This window comes from Stegodyphus dumicola, chromosome 9, assembly GCF_044657685.1.
Source record: "Stegodyphus dumicola isolate Sdum_Otavi_A_Nest chromosome 9, ASM4465768v1".
NCBI classification, from domain to species: Eukaryota; Metazoa; Arthropoda; class Arachnida; order Araneae; family Eresidae; genus Stegodyphus; species Stegodyphus dumicola.
In genome coordinates this window covers 22,930,473-22,947,731 of record NC_140776.1, presented here as the reverse complement: position 1 = coordinate 22,947,731, position 17,259 = coordinate 22,930,473, and the positions used below count along the sequence as shown (strand labels likewise).

The following is a 17,259-nucleotide window of genomic DNA, read 5'->3' as shown; positions in this document are numbered from 1 at the left end:
CAGGTAATATATTTGGAGGATATTAATCTACATCTAGGATCGAACATCCTAGGATCGATGGAACATAATGGCAGGTGCGGACAGTGTGATACACTCTTGTGCCATGACCGGAACTGTGTTGCAATAGCTTGCGGTATATGTATAGTGAATTCTTATTAATGTGTTCACCACTTAATTTAGCAGATTGGTCACATTTGTGACTTCAAGAAGCTTCAGTTCACCAATTTGTTGTTTGCAAGCTATGGAAATTGCGTGGGTTATGCTTGCAATATTTGGTACAATTTCCTCCAGATACCTTCCAAGGGCATGTAGAATCTCTGCTATGATGGACTGCAGTTGTTTTGCGTGCAAAAATTGAAGCGATACAGTATTATGAGGGTTGTTATAATATTTTGGCTGATCAGTATATAACCTCTAAAAAGCGCAAGGTAATCAACAGATTATAAAAATTTAAATTTCAGCTTAATTAACAATAAGACAAGCAACATCGCATACCATATTGATTCTCCTACATTCTCAAGTGCAGTGTACTATACCTGTGTACAAATACAAATCATTCAGAGCAGCTTCTCTACTTCCTTTCTACGAAAAACACAATTTTTCACTTGCCGCTTGATGAATGTATAACATGTCACGAAGTAAAGGACTGAAAATTAGTGAATAGAAAATGTAAATTTAATAACGAAACACAAAACACATTTACAAGTACTTTATTAGATTTTTTAATAAAAAACAAGGTTAACATTTAAGTTATTGTTCTGTTCCAGGTTTAGTGCTGGATTTCACTGCGGAATTCATAGTTTAAAACAAACAGTTTGAAACAACTGATATACATTTAAAGAAAAGAACATTCAAAGAAATTATCAACAGTGCATTAGAACCTAAACCAAAATGACTAGAAAACCTTAAAACCGCAAAGTTTTCAGATGACCAGATAGGAAGAGTATAGATACGTATCTATCTGGAAAACTGAAAAAAGCCCTTTTTTAAACTTGAAACAAATATATCACATTTAGAATGCTTTATAATGAACCACAGAAAATACAATGCTAAAGAAAATAAGACGTTATTAATAGTAATATAAAATATGACCATATAATAAAAAATGATTTTATTTTAAGATCTTTACCACAGAAAAACTTCATTTTTTCGTTTAGATACAACATATTGCAGGATATAGGATAATAAATTTTATAGGATAATAAAAGTTATAATTTTAGAGTTTAATTTTATTCAATAGGAAATTTAGATAAAGAATATTATATGGTGGACTTTATAATATTATAAAAGCTGCGAATGTGATTTTGGAAATAAGCAATGCATTCTAAGATTTAGTTCATTTCAAATATTTAATTTTGATAGATAATTAAAGAATCAAACAGAAGAGAAAAACTCCAAAGTGAAACACAAAATTAACAAAGTAAGAACCTTGTATTCGGCACATATTAAGTCAAGGTCTCAAACGATTTCGAAGGCAAACAGCTAACAGGTGCCTCTTTATCAGCAGCAAAGAAGCAAGATTGGAAAGCAGCTGACGCAAACAAGTCAGACTCAGTTGCTAATCATTGCCGGAAATTTAACTATAATTTTGACTTTGGATCTGCAAAAATTACTCACAAATTTCGATTCATGAACTGGATTTTCTTGAAGCTTTTCACGTTCACAAAGAGTTGTCTTGTTTAGTTAATGATTTTTTAAGTTCAATCCACTCCTTCCTAACGCTTTCAAAATTCTATTCAATTGATTTTTCAGTGTTGTTACTATTTTTGCCGAGAGATGGCACAACCTTCTCTTTCACTTTACTGCCGAAGGATATAAATGTGACGACTAAATTTACGCCAAACACAAGGTTGTTGGCTTTCCTAATTTTTAGGCAATTAAAGAACTAAAATTCTCCACTAACCTTTTATCTTTCTGCTGCAGTATTTATAATCGATTACTACGAAATTGCACAATAATTAAGCATAACTTTTGAATTAATTCCTCTTCCTGTCCAATAGCATTTACAACTATGCAGCATTTACGAACTTCATTTACTACTACTCTCTAAATAACAAACTGAAGACTGACTTTACTAGACTTTTTAAGATTCTGCTTAAGTATCATATAACGGCCTTTTATTATCACAACATTCTTATAAGATGTAATTTTTTTGCGGTCATAGCTTCAGTTTTAAAGTACACTTCTCACAGCATTTTACAATGCACATCTTATAGCATTTTAAAGTACAGTTTTAACAGCATTTACTGTCTTCCATCGTTTGAAAAAAGCAAAAAAATCATTTATAAATAGATATGTTTAAAAAAATATGTCTTAACGAAAGCAATTAATGGGAATTTTAAAACATTTAGAATACATTGGCAGTGTGAATATAAAAAATACCTTTTTAAATACAGTTAAAATGGCAGTTTTGAGGCTGGTTGAACTAGCAGCAGCTCATAAATTTTTAGTCGTGACTCTTTAAATTCTTTTTTTTTTTATGTTTATATTATTTTTACTGTATTTTCATATAATTGGCAATGCATAATTGGATGAACTTCAGTTCGCGTAATAATTTTTTAAAGAAAAGGAGCGAGAGAATTGGCATAAAAATCTCTCTCATTTTACGTAAATTCTGATAACAGAACAAGCAAAATTAAAAATACTTTCAATTAAAAATGTGTTAAATTATGCTTATTTTCAGATTTCAAAGTATTACAACATTTTTTGCTTTATTTACACGTGAAAAACATTTACAAAACTAAATGAAATAACAGAGCAAGATATAATGAACAAAACTCATAGAATTTAATTAAGTTTTCTTCGTTGAAGTCATTAAATACTTATATAAACATTTAAGCACCTAATAAGCGTTATTGAACTTGACGCAATGAAATAAGTTATTATTATATTAAATAAGCGTATTTTCAATGAAAGGGATTTTGATAAATTATTATTTGAAATAGAGAATTTTTAATATCTAAGTACACATCACAATAAAAAAACCAAAATCAAGAGGTGCGATTTTTCATCAGCAAAATACAATGAAATCCTTAACAGAAAGTAGTTTCAAATGTTTCTTTTAATAACTATGAAATATATCTATGATGATATCCACAGATATAAGGGATTAGTTAGCACGACCTGCACCTCTTTAGTCGTCCAATCCCATTACTAAGTTAATAAAGTTCTCATATGAACTTCCATAATCATTCAAATCTCCACTATCTATCAACATTTACCAAAAATCTGTCGATAAGGTTCAATGCTTGATGACATTCTGTGCTAATTATTCAATTTAATTGAATGAAAATATATTTAAATTATAGCGTAATCAAAAGTTCACATTTAATGGGAAAAATGGCATTTCCTACGAATCCTAAAATATGAGACATAATTGAGAAACAAATTATGTGATATATAGCTTACGTTACGTAAATTTATTTGATAGATTATTAAGTTATAATTTTTCTTTTGAAGGATCTGAATACTCAGAGATGCAATTCAAACATAACTTCCTATGACAGAAAATTTAGACTGAAAGTTGAAAACGTTAAAAAAATCTAGCTTTTGCATGGTTATGAAATTTTGCGCTTAATGTTTTAAGTACAATAAACATTTTGAAAACGCGGCTTGCAAAAACAACTTAAGAATGCTTGCGAACATAGACTTTTAAAATTCACTATGTTAGGGCTGTCTTATAGCGTTGACAGAATCTGAATTTTAAAAATAATGTAATTTTTGACGTCAAATTTTAAGTACATAGTTTACGTTACGTTAATTTATTTGATAGATTATTGCGTTAACATTTTTCTTTTGACGGATCTGAATATTCAGAGATGCAATTCAAAGATAATTTCCTATGAAAGAAAATTAGATTGAAAGTTAAAAAAAAGTTTAAAAACTCTAGCTTTTCTATGGCTATGAAATTTTATGCGTAATGTTTTAAGTACAATAAACATTTTGGTGAGGCGGCTTACAAAATCAACTTAAGAATGCTTGCGAACTTAGATTTTTAAAATTCACTATGTTAGGGCTGTCTTACAGCGTTGACAGAATCTGAATTTCAAAAATAATGTATTTTTAACCTCATATTTTAAGTATATAGTTTACGTCATGTTAAGTTAATTTATTTGACAGATTATTACGTTAATACTTTTCTTTTGACGGATCTGAATATTTAGAGATGCAATTCAAAGGTAATTTACTATGAAAGAAAATTAGATTGAAAGTTTAAAAATCTATCTCTTCCATGGTTATGAAATTTTATGGGTAATGTTTTAAGTACAGTAAACATTTTGAAAACGCGGCTTTGAAAACATTGCTTGCGAATTTAGATTTTTAAAATTCACTATGTGAGAGCCGTCTTACAGAGTTGAGATAATCTGAATTGTAAAAATAATGGAATTTTTAACGTCAAATTTTAAGGATTCAGAAGAAATTAAAAAGTTTACTTGCCTGATGTTAGAAAAATGTTTCGCAATGAATGTAAAATAATTACTTTACGTTCATTGCTGCTTTTTCAAGCACAATTTCACATGTGTAAATTGTGTTAGAAACATATTAATATAAAAATGCCAGAAAACTTTTAAAGGAATACAGCAGAATGGAATATATTTTTTTCTTTTAAATTAAAACATAGACACCACACAATGAACCTTATCAAGAGAAAACGAACAAAATTCACGGTGCCAGCTGCATTTGATACATTGAAAACTATTATGCTTTAGAAGTCAAAAATACCCTTCTGCTTGTATAATTTTTTAAGGTAAGTAATTACATAAGTAGCGGTTAGTCAACCTGAATAATCTTATAACGTTGTTTAGAAATCTAAGTTCATTCAATTACTTTATCAATAACACTGAAAATATATTTCTGCAAGAAACGTATGTCACACAAAAATGCAAATACAAGAAACAAATATGGAATTATTATTATGTTACTTAGAAATTGAGGTAAGCATTTCTGACATTACAGCTGGCACTAGATACATATTGTTATAAGCATTATTTTACAAATTGCTACCTACATTCTCCTGCAATGTCTCATCAGTAGAAACTGAGTTGATTTTTTTAACAATTAAAGGACACTTTTTCATCTTTTCCAATCTAAAACATCAGTTTCTGTTACAGACTTAATTTCTTCTCTCTCACCAATGCTTGAGGTTCTATCAATAGCCCTCATGATTGGAGTATCAATAATGACTTCTGATCGAGAAAATTTTCCCTTTTGGCGAAGTTCTTGAACGACATTGTCCATTCGCCGCTCTGTTACAGAAGACACTTCTGTTGTTGCCTGTCTTAAATCAGGCAGAGACAACGTTGGAACGTCTTCGAAGTATTCAGTTGAAGATCGTTCTAGGAAACGTGGTCTTGTAGAGTTCTTACCACCGGGTGTTGGTGGTAAATGCTCTCTATGGAGATAGTCATCTTCACCGAATTCCCTACAGTTGGAATCTCTCAAATAAGAATCATGTGATCGGACGAACTCAGCTGCCGATTGTTCAACGTAGTAATGAGATTGCTGTTGAACACCTCTGTACTGATGTGGGCGTTCAGCTATAATTGTTGGCACTTCTTCCAGGAACTCTGATGTGGATCTCTCGGCGAGACTTCTCGAAGTTTTATAAGTGTAACCTGTGTCGACACTCCAAAGAGATTCACGATCTGCATGAGCGAAGTCAACATCAACTTCTGTCATGGATCTCAGGTCATATTCAGGCACTGAACCAGACCTTGAAGTCCTTCTAGAGCGAACACTGCCACAGCTTGAAGGAGGTGCATCTCTCGCTAGAGAAAATTCTGTCACTGGTGGTAACGAGCTACGACGATTTCGAGGAGGTTCGAACTCATTTTTCTTTTTATAGCGAGGATTTCTAACATCTGCAGGTGGTTCCACTTGTGCTGGTGGGTATCGATCGTCAGGAGTGCTCAGAGCTCTTATTATGACATTCCACGTCCTCGTGTCAAACAATTTTTCATATCTTGAATCTTTCGTTATACGAATGTATTCTTCAACAGTTGTAGCTTCTTGAACTAAGTATCTGAAGGTTTCATCTGTGGTGATAACAGTGCGCCATTTTTCTTTGATTGTTGGGGTCAACTCTTCAACACCTTCGACTGGAGGAGGCTCTAAAACTTTGTAAATTATGCTAGTGTAAGTAGGATGAGGAATTGTCTTGGTGACTTTATGCATCGTGTTATAAGGGGAAGGAGAATTCCTAGGAGTTGTATTTGTCGAATGCTGTGAGGGATGACGTGGTCTCTGTTGAGCCGGTATTTCTGTAGTCGTACTTTCAGCATCACGATATTTTTCACTCACTTCTGAATAAGCATCCCAGCGTCTTTCTAAAACTTTATCATCTGGCTCATCATAAGCCGAAGGTGGTTGATTTGGGTAATGCCTAATAGTAACATCCCAGTTTGTAGATGGACTTCCAGTTGAAGATGGAGGCTCAGTTGACTGAGGTGGTGTTCTCACATGCTGAGCGATGGTATCTTTAGTAGTTTTTGTAACAGTTTCTGTTGCATGGACTTCTGTTGTTGTCGTCAAATATAAGTCATCTATATTTTGGACAACAATTTTAGGTTTTCTGGGAAGTAAAGCCTTTGATACATATGGTTCTACGCTCTCAACGTCAGAAGGTGAATCATATACAGCAGTAGGTTGAGGTGGCGGGGGCGGAGGAGGCGGAGATTTAGGCTTGTGTTGAAGAGTAGTAGTTTTTCTTAAATTCATGATATCATCTTCTATATCTGTAGTTTTTTGGGAACTCAAGTAGAAATCTGTTACCGTAGCTGTTTCACGTTTCGGCTTTCTCACATAGGGCATCACAGCAACTTCACTTTCCAATTCAGAATGAGACCATATGTCATTATCTGGAATGCTGCCTTTTAAAGATGGCGCATACGATGAAGGTGGTCTACGAGTAGCCACGGGAATATTTTCAATGAGTTCCGCTTCAGAGCGATTATCATTGTCAGGAATGCTTCCGTAAAGAGAAGGGGCATAAGATGAGGGGGGTTTGGGAGGTGCTTCTCGTGTATAAGTTTGTGTATAGTTTATAGGCGGATTAAGCTGATGGGGAACAGACTTCATAGCAGCGTATGTTTTCTGCAGAGCTTCACGTTGGAACATGGCATCTTCTCTTTCAGATATTGTTGTTAAGACTTGCTCCTTTGCCACTTTTGTTTTTAATTTCTTTTTCGGTGGTTCAATTGGTTTCATTATTTGCTGAACTGGGATAGATGACACACTGTTTGCTTTTTCCTGATCTTCAGGATAGCCAGAGACTATACTGCTCATTTCATCTGGGATAAAAGCAGTATTTTCATATCTAAAGTGATCACCCCGCATTGTAGATACATCATTTATCATCATCCTTCTCCCACCTTCTATTTCTTCAACATCGGAATTCACTGAAGAAGGAGATTCGCTCGGGTAATCTGAAGGTATAGTATCACTATGATCTCCCGATCCATTCTGAGAAGACAAAGATGTAAGCAAGGCAGCTTCTGAATCTGAAGTAGATTGTGCTATAGCTCTTGGTATACGAATAGGATCGAACATTGACAGTGTGCCCATAGTAGATCCGCTGAGTTTGGTAATTTCAGATCCAGGGCCAGAAGATATCGCTTTCCTCTTTTTGATAACTTTGATATTCCGTTTCTTAAGGCAATAATAAGCAATGCCAATGCCCAGTAGTAAGAGAGTTAGGAACAGCAAAGCACAAATGATAAGAAGCAATTCTACTTCGGATAATTTAGGTGGAACGAGAACTGGTACAGCAGCAGTAGGCGGCGGCCTATGGAAAGAAAAATACGTTTCTGAATGAAATATGTCTATATAAATAACGGTAACATTCATTTCGCTGTAGTAGTTAATGAAACTGGTTAACATTAATATATTAAATTATGTTATACACAAACACATATATGTTAATTAATTTAATTTCACGAGCTGTTGCAAAGTGAATATTCCTGATAGAAAATATAATCAACATAATTTACTTAAAAAGAAACATCTTGATTGTTTTTCTAGCTTGCCCATATTCGAACTTATGGACTGCTATATCCATACAAACAAATAACGCACTCTGTGAATTATTCTTTTGTATACTATTGGGTTGGTAACTAAGTAATTACAGATTTTTTTTAGAAAATCAAAGACAATTTTTCCATGGAACTAAATAACTTTATTCTGTAATGTATTGCTCATTTTGATCAGTGACCTTTTGCCATCTTTCAGGCAGCATTATATCATAAAACTTCTGGTTTTTATTAGCAAAAAACTGAATCAGGTACGATTTGACATCATCATCATTATTGAAATTTTTACCATTCAAGGAGTTTTGTAAAGATCGAAACAAAAAGTAATCAGATGGTGCAAGGTCAGGACTATATGGTGGATGTGGCAAAACATCCCAACCAAGACCCAATAATTTTTGCCGAGTGACCAAAGATGTGTGTGGCCTTGCACTGTCATGATGGAATACAACACCTTTTCGATTTGTCAATTCGGGCCGCTTTTCTTCAACTGCATTGTTTAATTTCGTTAGTTGTTCAATGTAGACATCAGAATTGATCGTTCGGTTGGGTGGTAAGAGTTCAAAGTAGACAATTCCTTTGTAATTCCACCAAACTGATAACAAAACCTTTTGATGAATATCAGCTTTTGATGTTGTTTGAGTTGGTTCACCTGGCCTGCTCCACGATCTTTTCCGCTTGATATTGTTGTAAACAACCCATTTTTCATCGCTAGTTACCAGTCGTTTTAAAAATGGATCATTTTCATTACGTTTCTTTAGCAAATAGCAGCTATTAATGCGTTGCGTTAAATGCGTTTCTTTCAGTTCGTGAGGAACCCATGTATCGAGTTTTTGAACATAGCCAAGTTGTTTTAAGTGATTTTCAATGCATGTATGTGATACTGGAAGCTTCTCTGCAATCTCACGTGTTGTACTGTGACGACCCGAATCGATTATTGCTTTGATTAGGTCGTCATCAACTTCAACTGGATGACCAGAGCGTTTTTCATCTTTGAGTGAAAAATCACAAGAACGAAATTTGGCAAACCAATTTTGACACTGCCGTTCTTTTAAGGCTTTGTCACCATAAACAGCACATAACGTTTTATGAGCTTGCGATGCGTTTTTCCCTTTGCGGAAATAAAAAAAGTAAAATATGACGAAAATGTTCCTTTTGATTTTCCATTTTTCAACGAACGCCAAACGAAAACTACGCAACCGATCAAAAAACGTTTTTTACTGATAGACAGCTGAATTGCCAACTATCAAATAACAAAATGTGTTTTACGTTTGTACTACGTCTGCAACCCTAAAAATTCAACTGAAACCATCTATGAATGAAATCCGCAATTACTTAGTTGCCAACCCAATATTTTAGATCACAAAGAAAGCTGATATGCAGATAACTTTAAGAAGATTATTCTGTCATTTTAGTGATAAGAAACTTCTAACTACAGCTTATCAAATCTAGTTAAGGATTGGATTAGTAAACATTGCAAGCTTTGACATGAATTCTATATTAGGATGAAAATGGCTGCTTTTGACGTAATGTTCATGATTTCTTTGTAGTGAGCATAAAAGCAGAAATTTCCGTTAATATTTCTACGTGTTTCTCTGCAATAAATGGCATCAGATATATTTAACACTGAGCCCACACATAAAATTAAAATTTAAATATAAAAATGAAATATTTTAGTATAAACATTCTTATAAGCAGTGAGTTTTACATGAATTATCTTTTGAAAGTTGCTACAAAGCATTTGAGCTAATCAATAAAATATAATACTGGAAGAGATTTATGTAAAATATATCTAATCAGTAAGTATATATTTAATATATAATCAATAAAATTAATTAATTGATTTTATGATCAATTAATTAAAAATATAATTAATGATTCAAAAATTATAATGAATTATTTATAATTAATTAGTTTTACTTTAGTTAAATTATTTTGTAGTACTTTATAATAAATTTTCTTAAAATGTAATAATGTTTGTGCTTACAGAACTATCGGAACTTGAGTAGGCGCTAAGGGTGGAGGATATCGACAAATGATAGTTTTGATTTCATCTTCTTCAAGTTCCAATGATCGATGAAAGCGGACGATAATATTGTTGATAAAGACTCTTGGAGCTTCCTAAAAGTAAAATAAAAATTAAATGAAGATAAAAAACTAATATTTCTATACAAAATAGCATTGCTTTAATGTTAAAAATTCCCTGAAGAATAAAATGACGTCATGCGATAGGGAAATCAACGGCGGTTGCCAACACTCCTAAAACAGCTTTAAAGAAACTTAACAATCTCTACTGTGTAGTTGAATTTAAATATCACTTCTGAAAGCTCTTGATTATTTTCTGGCTTTAGGAAACCTTTGCTTCAACGGGTGACGAAAGCGAATTTACCTTTTTTTCCCCTGGAATTCCGAAGTTTAAAAAGATTTCTAATCAAGATAAAAGTTAAATTCTCTTGAAGTGAATAATCCTGATCTCAGTGGTTTTTGGAAGTCATACATATTTTCATATATAATATAGTATTTATCTACCTTTGTAAAATTGTACAGAAATTTACGAAGCATTCATAAATTTCACTTGAAACATTTTGATGTAGCAATTAACTGAAGATTATTTAATATCTTTTTACTTCCTTGTACGAAGTAAAAAAGGAAGTATTGTAATCGCGAAAAGCTTCACGCAGCGTATTTCAACGAAAATATCCACTTTGACCGCTTTCGAATGCAATTTAACGATGTTTTTGCGTGATATCTGTACGTAACGACAGACGTACGATATCTGTATGTAAGGACTCTTTTCCTCCAAAAAAATTATAAAACTGCTTTAAAATGAATTCTGAAGAGAATTTTTGGTGGCGTCTGTACGAACGTGTGTACGTACGTACGTACGTATCTCTCATAACTCAAAAACAAGTATCCTCAGAACGTTGAAATTTTGTATATACGACTGCTTTAACATGTAAATGTGCACCTCGTATTTTGGTTGCAATCGGCCGCACCAAACGTATATAAATATATTTATATATATATCCACTCTGTTACCCGGCTCAGTGATCTCAGTTTCTTTACTCTTATATGTTTGTAAATTGTACATTATTTGCTTTAAAAATGATTGAATTATGTTGTTCTTATCTTCCGGTTAAGGTTTTTATGCGTTTAGTAAATCTGTATGCAATATTTTTAGAATTATCAGGAATTTTAAAGTTGTTTGAGTGCCGCTAAGCCTTTTTTTTATGGCGGCCATTGATTGTTTACATTTGAAACAGCAGATTAGTGGATTTGTTGCCAATCTAGAGAAACTTAGCATCGCAACAACAAAGATAACGCCTTAATTTATATTTCCAATTAAATCATGCTTAATCCTTTCTGGAATTTTTTCGAGGAAATAAGTGTTTAAGATTTACTTCGTAATTTTTAATATAGATATTTTGAGTTTTTATGTATTTTTGCCTTATCGCAAAGTGAGAACTGAATTAATTGAATGAGAAATACTCAATCGTCTGTGAAAAACTGTTTCTTTTTTGTTTTGTTTGCTTAATTTCTTTTATACATCGTTCTAGCTTTATAATAGTATTTGAATAGCACATGTGGCAACGATTAGATAATTCTTTAATTGATACAAATTTTGTGCATTCTGAGTTATAATATGAACGAAATATAATACTGTTAAGTGAACCTAGCGCCAGAGTGTCGCTATGGTAAACAAATAGGCATTTATTCTATTGTGGTTTATGCGCTGTCGGCGAAGTAGATTTAATTCAATCCAATAAATTTAAACTACATGCAAAAAAAAATACGAATAATGTAATATTCCGTGCAAGGAAATCATGGGGTGTATACATCAGATTTTTTCAATAAAATGAAAGCAAGTAGGATGGAGGAGAGGAAGCTTTTAAATAGAATGTGAAATATGTAAAATGTATGCCTGTTAATTTTAACTCCCATATTATTTAAACATGTTTCTAATACATTCCTCTACATTTTGATTTTGCAATAAAATTTGCTAGATAAAATTCCAATTACTTTTCTAATTTTCTAATTTTGTTTACTATTCTACAATTTTCTTTTTACGGCAATACGATAATTTATGATATAAGTATATCATAAATTTCAGCAAGAAAATTAAAATTTAAATATAAAAATGAAATATTTTCTAATAAGTACGTATATTGATAAGTATTAAATGATTTGATATTTATTATTTATTTATTTCTATTATCAGAAAGTAAATTAAAATGCCTAATTTTAATAACATTAATTCTTTCTGATTTTGATTTCATTTCATTTAAAGCTTAATTTGAAATTCATTTGAATTAAAAATGTTAACCAGTATGTTTTAAAAAGATTTTGGCTTTCGCAGCTTTTCCGCTATTAAAAGATAAAAGATCTAATCAAAATTAAATGGGCAGAACAGAAAAACTTCATTTATCGGTGGAGGAAATATGAGCGGGGGTGATAAGAAAATTAAATAAAAAAAAAAAAAAAAACTGAAAGCTGCCCAAAGGAACGTTTTTTTCCCATTTGCATACGCAAACACATTTCGAGAGCATTTTTGCTAAAAAACATTTAAAAGCAGCATATCTTTAGAATTTCCGATAGATTCCCCCCCCCCACAGTGTTGTCGTTGCTCGTTTTGAAATCGTTGAGTTTGTTCATAAAAAAAAAATATATAGTTTTATAAAATATAAAATAGGCAATAAAACAAATTCCAATTCGGGCATTCAGGTGCTCATATTCGGTTCAAAATTTGAAGGCTCTAGGTACCGCCGTTTTGTCACAATGCGAGAAACATACATACATTAGTGCAGATTCTTCATTATTTAATTTATTTAAATATAATATAGGGCGATAATATTTGGTGGCAACAATTTTGAAAAGTGATACAGCTCTTTTAGTGATTCGACGCAAAATGCCGTTTCCAGACTAATAGCCCTCCTGGGCTAAAAACAGAGATTCTTTTGCCAGGATTCGAATTCTGGACCTTCCGATTGCCATTCGAACGTTTCTCCAGGTACGTCCCGAAAATATGTGGTGAAGTACAAGAAACTTCCTTACAATTATAATTTAACTATCGAGCTTGATATTGAGCTTTGTCGCTATATATATAATGCATGTAGCAAAATGTTTTGTACAGCCCTTTTATATTTACATTGGAAAGTTTATGATTAACTTTCTACGACAAACTTTTGAGGATTCAGTTTAATTTAGAAATATATTATTATTTTTATATTACACAAAATGCGCAATTTATTATACAATTTATTACATATTTGTTACATGCAGTTTTTTATACACATAAGTTATGACGAGCGACAATATCTTGGTGAAACATAAGGGGCAAAATATTAAAATGCTACTTTGTGTGCTTAAGCCGAGATATAGTGTATTGATAGGCATGCTCAAACCCATGTTATGGACATCTGAAATGCGATACATGACAAGTAAATGCCGAAGCTATTTATTTCTTCAAAAACGGATTATTCTTATGTTTTATGTTCATAATTTTAATAATCTGAATAAATTTTTTTAAACGAATTCTTTATTTACTCGTCACAAAATCATCTTCTATTTTTACTTTTACTTTGCACTCTTGCTGCAATATTTTTTTTTCTGTTATTTTGCTTTTGTGTGGTAACCTGCGTTCAAAGAGAGTAGAATTTGATAAATAACGATCATTTTGTAATGAACAGTCTGACAAAGCTCAAGCAATTTCAGAAACATTTCTTCATTCAAACATTTTCATAAATTCACTTTGCTCACTGAATCAATTAAACACTGAGCAAGTCAATATGAAAAGCATGAATTGGTCAAACAAACATTACAAATCTTTTTTTAGCTTGAAAAATTGAATTAGACTTTCTGAATGGAAAACTGGAAAAATCTTCGAAGTGCTTTCATACGAATGATAACCGGAGTAAAATGAGTAGCTCTGACCATGGTATTAGTGCTGAAGAAATGAAAATATGACCATATAATTGGTACCAATCCAATGCAAGGTATTTATCCTGATGTAAGGTTCGTCCTATGAATTATTCTGACAATTAAAGTTCCAGTAGCACAGATAAAAGTAGTTTTTTATAAGTTGAAATTGAGAAAAAAGGTATTTAAGGTCAATGTTCAAATCGGGGTAAAATTATATTCTTTCGCGTTTCTGAAGAAAAACAAAGCTGATATGTACACCCCATGATGTCCTTGTACGGAATATTAAATTACACACATTTTTTCCTGCATTTCATTGAAACTTATTTTCTTGAATTTCATTAGAGATATATTTATCATTCAGTTAATTCAGTTCTCATTTCGCAGCAAGGCAATAATACATAAAAACTCAAAATATTTTCATTAAAAACTGAAAGATATGGTAAAACATAAAACACCAAATACAGTTAAAACAATTTTTAGAATTAAAATTACAAATTCTACGCAAAAACAAGCAATTCGGCCAACAGGCAAGAAGGCAGATATTTCGGTGCACAAAACTCTAAGTTTCCTATTGGTTCCACTCGGCAAAAATACACTGAAGGTGCAGAAAGACTTAATTCATTATTCTGCTAAGTTTCAAACGTAAACAAATATGGCTGCTATGGTAAAAGATTAGGCTTAGCCGCACTTAAACAACTTTTAAATTGTGGATAATTCTACAACTATTGCACGCAGTTAACAAAAGGCATAAAAACCTTAACTGGGAGATAAGAACAACATAATTCAGTCATTTTTAAAGCAGAAAATGCACAATTTACCAAAAAAAAAAAAAAAAAAAAAAAAAAAAAAGAGGTCACTGAGCCGAGTAAAAGAGTGGGTATGTATATATATTTATATACGTTTGGTGCGCCTATTGCAATCAAAAAGGGAACTGCACAACTGCATGTTACAGCAGTCTTATATACAAAATTTCAACGTTCTGAGTCTACACATTTTTGAGAGAGACGCGACGAAAAATCTCTTATGAATGAATTTTAAATCAGCTTATAATTCGTTTGGGGATAAAGAGTCCTTTATTCTGTCCTTACGTACAGATGTTAAGCAAAAACATCGTTAAATTGCATTCGATAACGGCCAAATTGTTGAATTTTCGTTGAAATATGGTACCCGGAATTTTTCGTGATTACAATACTTTCTTTACTTCGGACAAGGAAGTTAAAAATGATATTGCTTAAAAATTACAGTATGACGACTTTATCGATGATTTAACCTGAGGAAAAGCACGAAGAATTCATTTACAAAAGGCTGAAAGTAAATCCAGATAAATTTCAATATGAAATATGAATAAGTTGAATTTATACGGGGCGCCAACAACTTTTATCACCTAAAGCTTTGAAAATGCTGGAACATGCTTGCTGAAACTTAAAACTGAATTAATTTGTTCTTTACTATAGATATCTTCTTTCATTTTGCATTCTCCTGGTTCTATTTAAGAACAATAGACTTTCAGAATATAAGTAGAGCGTCTCCAAGCGCACATACTAAGGGCCTTAATTGAAAGCCTGAACAATTTGACCGCTACGTTTTCTTTATTATCCTACCGGGTGGGCGTTTGAGCCCGGCCTAGGATGCATGTTGGGCCAAACAAGAGGACGACAAGCGTTCAATTTCATCGGAGAAAGCGAAAGGCGTTGTCTATGCGCTTTGACCTTGTTATTCAGCTGTTGAACCCGATACGAGCCAGAAGGCGGGAACCGGTTCGAAACTGCGTAGGCGTCCAGATACAGACTCCACCTCCCTCTACTCCAGAAAACCACCAGCTTTTATAGAGGTAAATTAATAAAACTATAAAAAGGAAAGAAACAAAAAGGCTTCAGCTGGGCAACAGATTTTAAATTCTTTTCGTGCGCCCACAAGACCACACGTGGGTTGAATGTGATAGGTGAGTGGCAGTGCAATGGCTACTGCGACCCGAGATCTCTCAGCGTTTTCAACTGTGCTCGCAACAGCCTTTTTCATTGCAACTTGAGCTTGTTATCCGAGTGAAAGATTGCGTCACATTAAGCAGTGGCTTTCTTTTTGGGAACTTTTATTGTGGTAAAATAGTAACTTAAATAGTCCAAGTCCTCCGAAGTAATGGATCTAACAGATGGTATACTTATTGGGTATAAATCAGCTTTCGAGAAGTAATCCACGTGCTTTTCAGTGGGGCTACATACATTGTTACCCCTCGGCAGATTTTCAACTCTTAAATTCTTGGTTTGTCAAATAGCTTGTTGGTTTGATTATGTGACAGCCCGATTTTTCCGAGATCTTTCTCTACATACTGAAATTTGCAAATAAATAGATAACTGTTGTTGTGTTGCTGCTAACACTCACTCGTCCGACCTAAGTCCACGAAAATCCTCGTGGTAAGGAGCGCAAGTTTTACGCCTGTCATTGGCAACACCTTTGAGCACCTTACAGGTGACAGTGAGATTTAGCTCAGTTCCGCCCCCAATTTTGATGGAGGGCACCCTAGGGGAACGGGTCCCAGGGTCTACTATCCCTCTCACCCTATCAGTAACCTCTCGAGAGGACCTTCGGCTCGCCGCATCTTTAAAGTGTCTTCATGCCACACGGACACTATACTTTTACAAACATCCTTGCTTTCTCCGGGATTTGAAGCCGGGCCCGGCAGCCAGCGACACTAACCAGTATACCAGTTCAGCGCCACTAGATAACTAAATGAACAGATTCACTCAAAATCGATTGAATGCAATTTGAAGCAGCAACTTCAAATTGCTTACACGGATTTTTATAACCATCTAATAAGAAAGAGAATTTCTTAAATCTGCAAGAAATAACAAGCAAGGAGCTTTTAAATCTCAAAGAAAATATGAGCAGTGATTAAATTCATACATATTATAATATTATAATTTTCTTCATTATTTTTATACGTGCGTATTGTTTAGGATTTATATATTCCTTTATTGTTATCATCATCATATTGATATTTATTTTTGTGATAGGCAATATGTGATAGGCAATTAATTAGGCTATCAGCAATTTGTTAGCTATCTATACATGTATACTAGTTACACTATACGCATACATATTTCATGCTATCATATGCACATCTATTGTATTTCTGATGTTTATTATCAAAAGAATGAAAATCTGTTTTTAGCAATATCTTCAATGCCTTGTAATATTGTTGCTTGAATCTAATTAATTATTTACTAAAAGCAATGAAATTTTTTAAGATACAATCTGAGTGAGTAATACTATAAAGGTGAAACCCTGCTTACGTATCAGCAATAAAAAATGCCACCCC

The 17,259-nt window shown here is 32.9% G+C and overlaps 1 protein-coding gene across 4 annotated transcripts in view; it reads right to left on the bottom strand.

Annotated features, from left to right (window-relative positions):
- Positions 1-694: 694 nt before the first annotated feature.
- Positions 695-17,259, bottom strand: part of LOC118203526 (uncharacterized) — a 294,354-nt gene continuing 277,789 nt past the window's right edge. For all 4 annotated transcript variants that reach the window (XM_085823275.1, XM_085823276.1, XM_035375809.2 and 1 more), the window contains 2 exons: positions 10,012-10,145; positions 695-7,783 (listed from right to left, as the gene is read on the bottom strand). In XM_085823275.1, the coding sequence (XP_085679401.1) occupies positions 5,074-7,783; positions 10,012-10,145 (2,844 nt within the window). In that variant the 3' untranslated portion in view covers positions 695-5,073. The remainder of the gene's footprint in view (positions 7,784-10,011; positions 10,146-17,259) is intronic.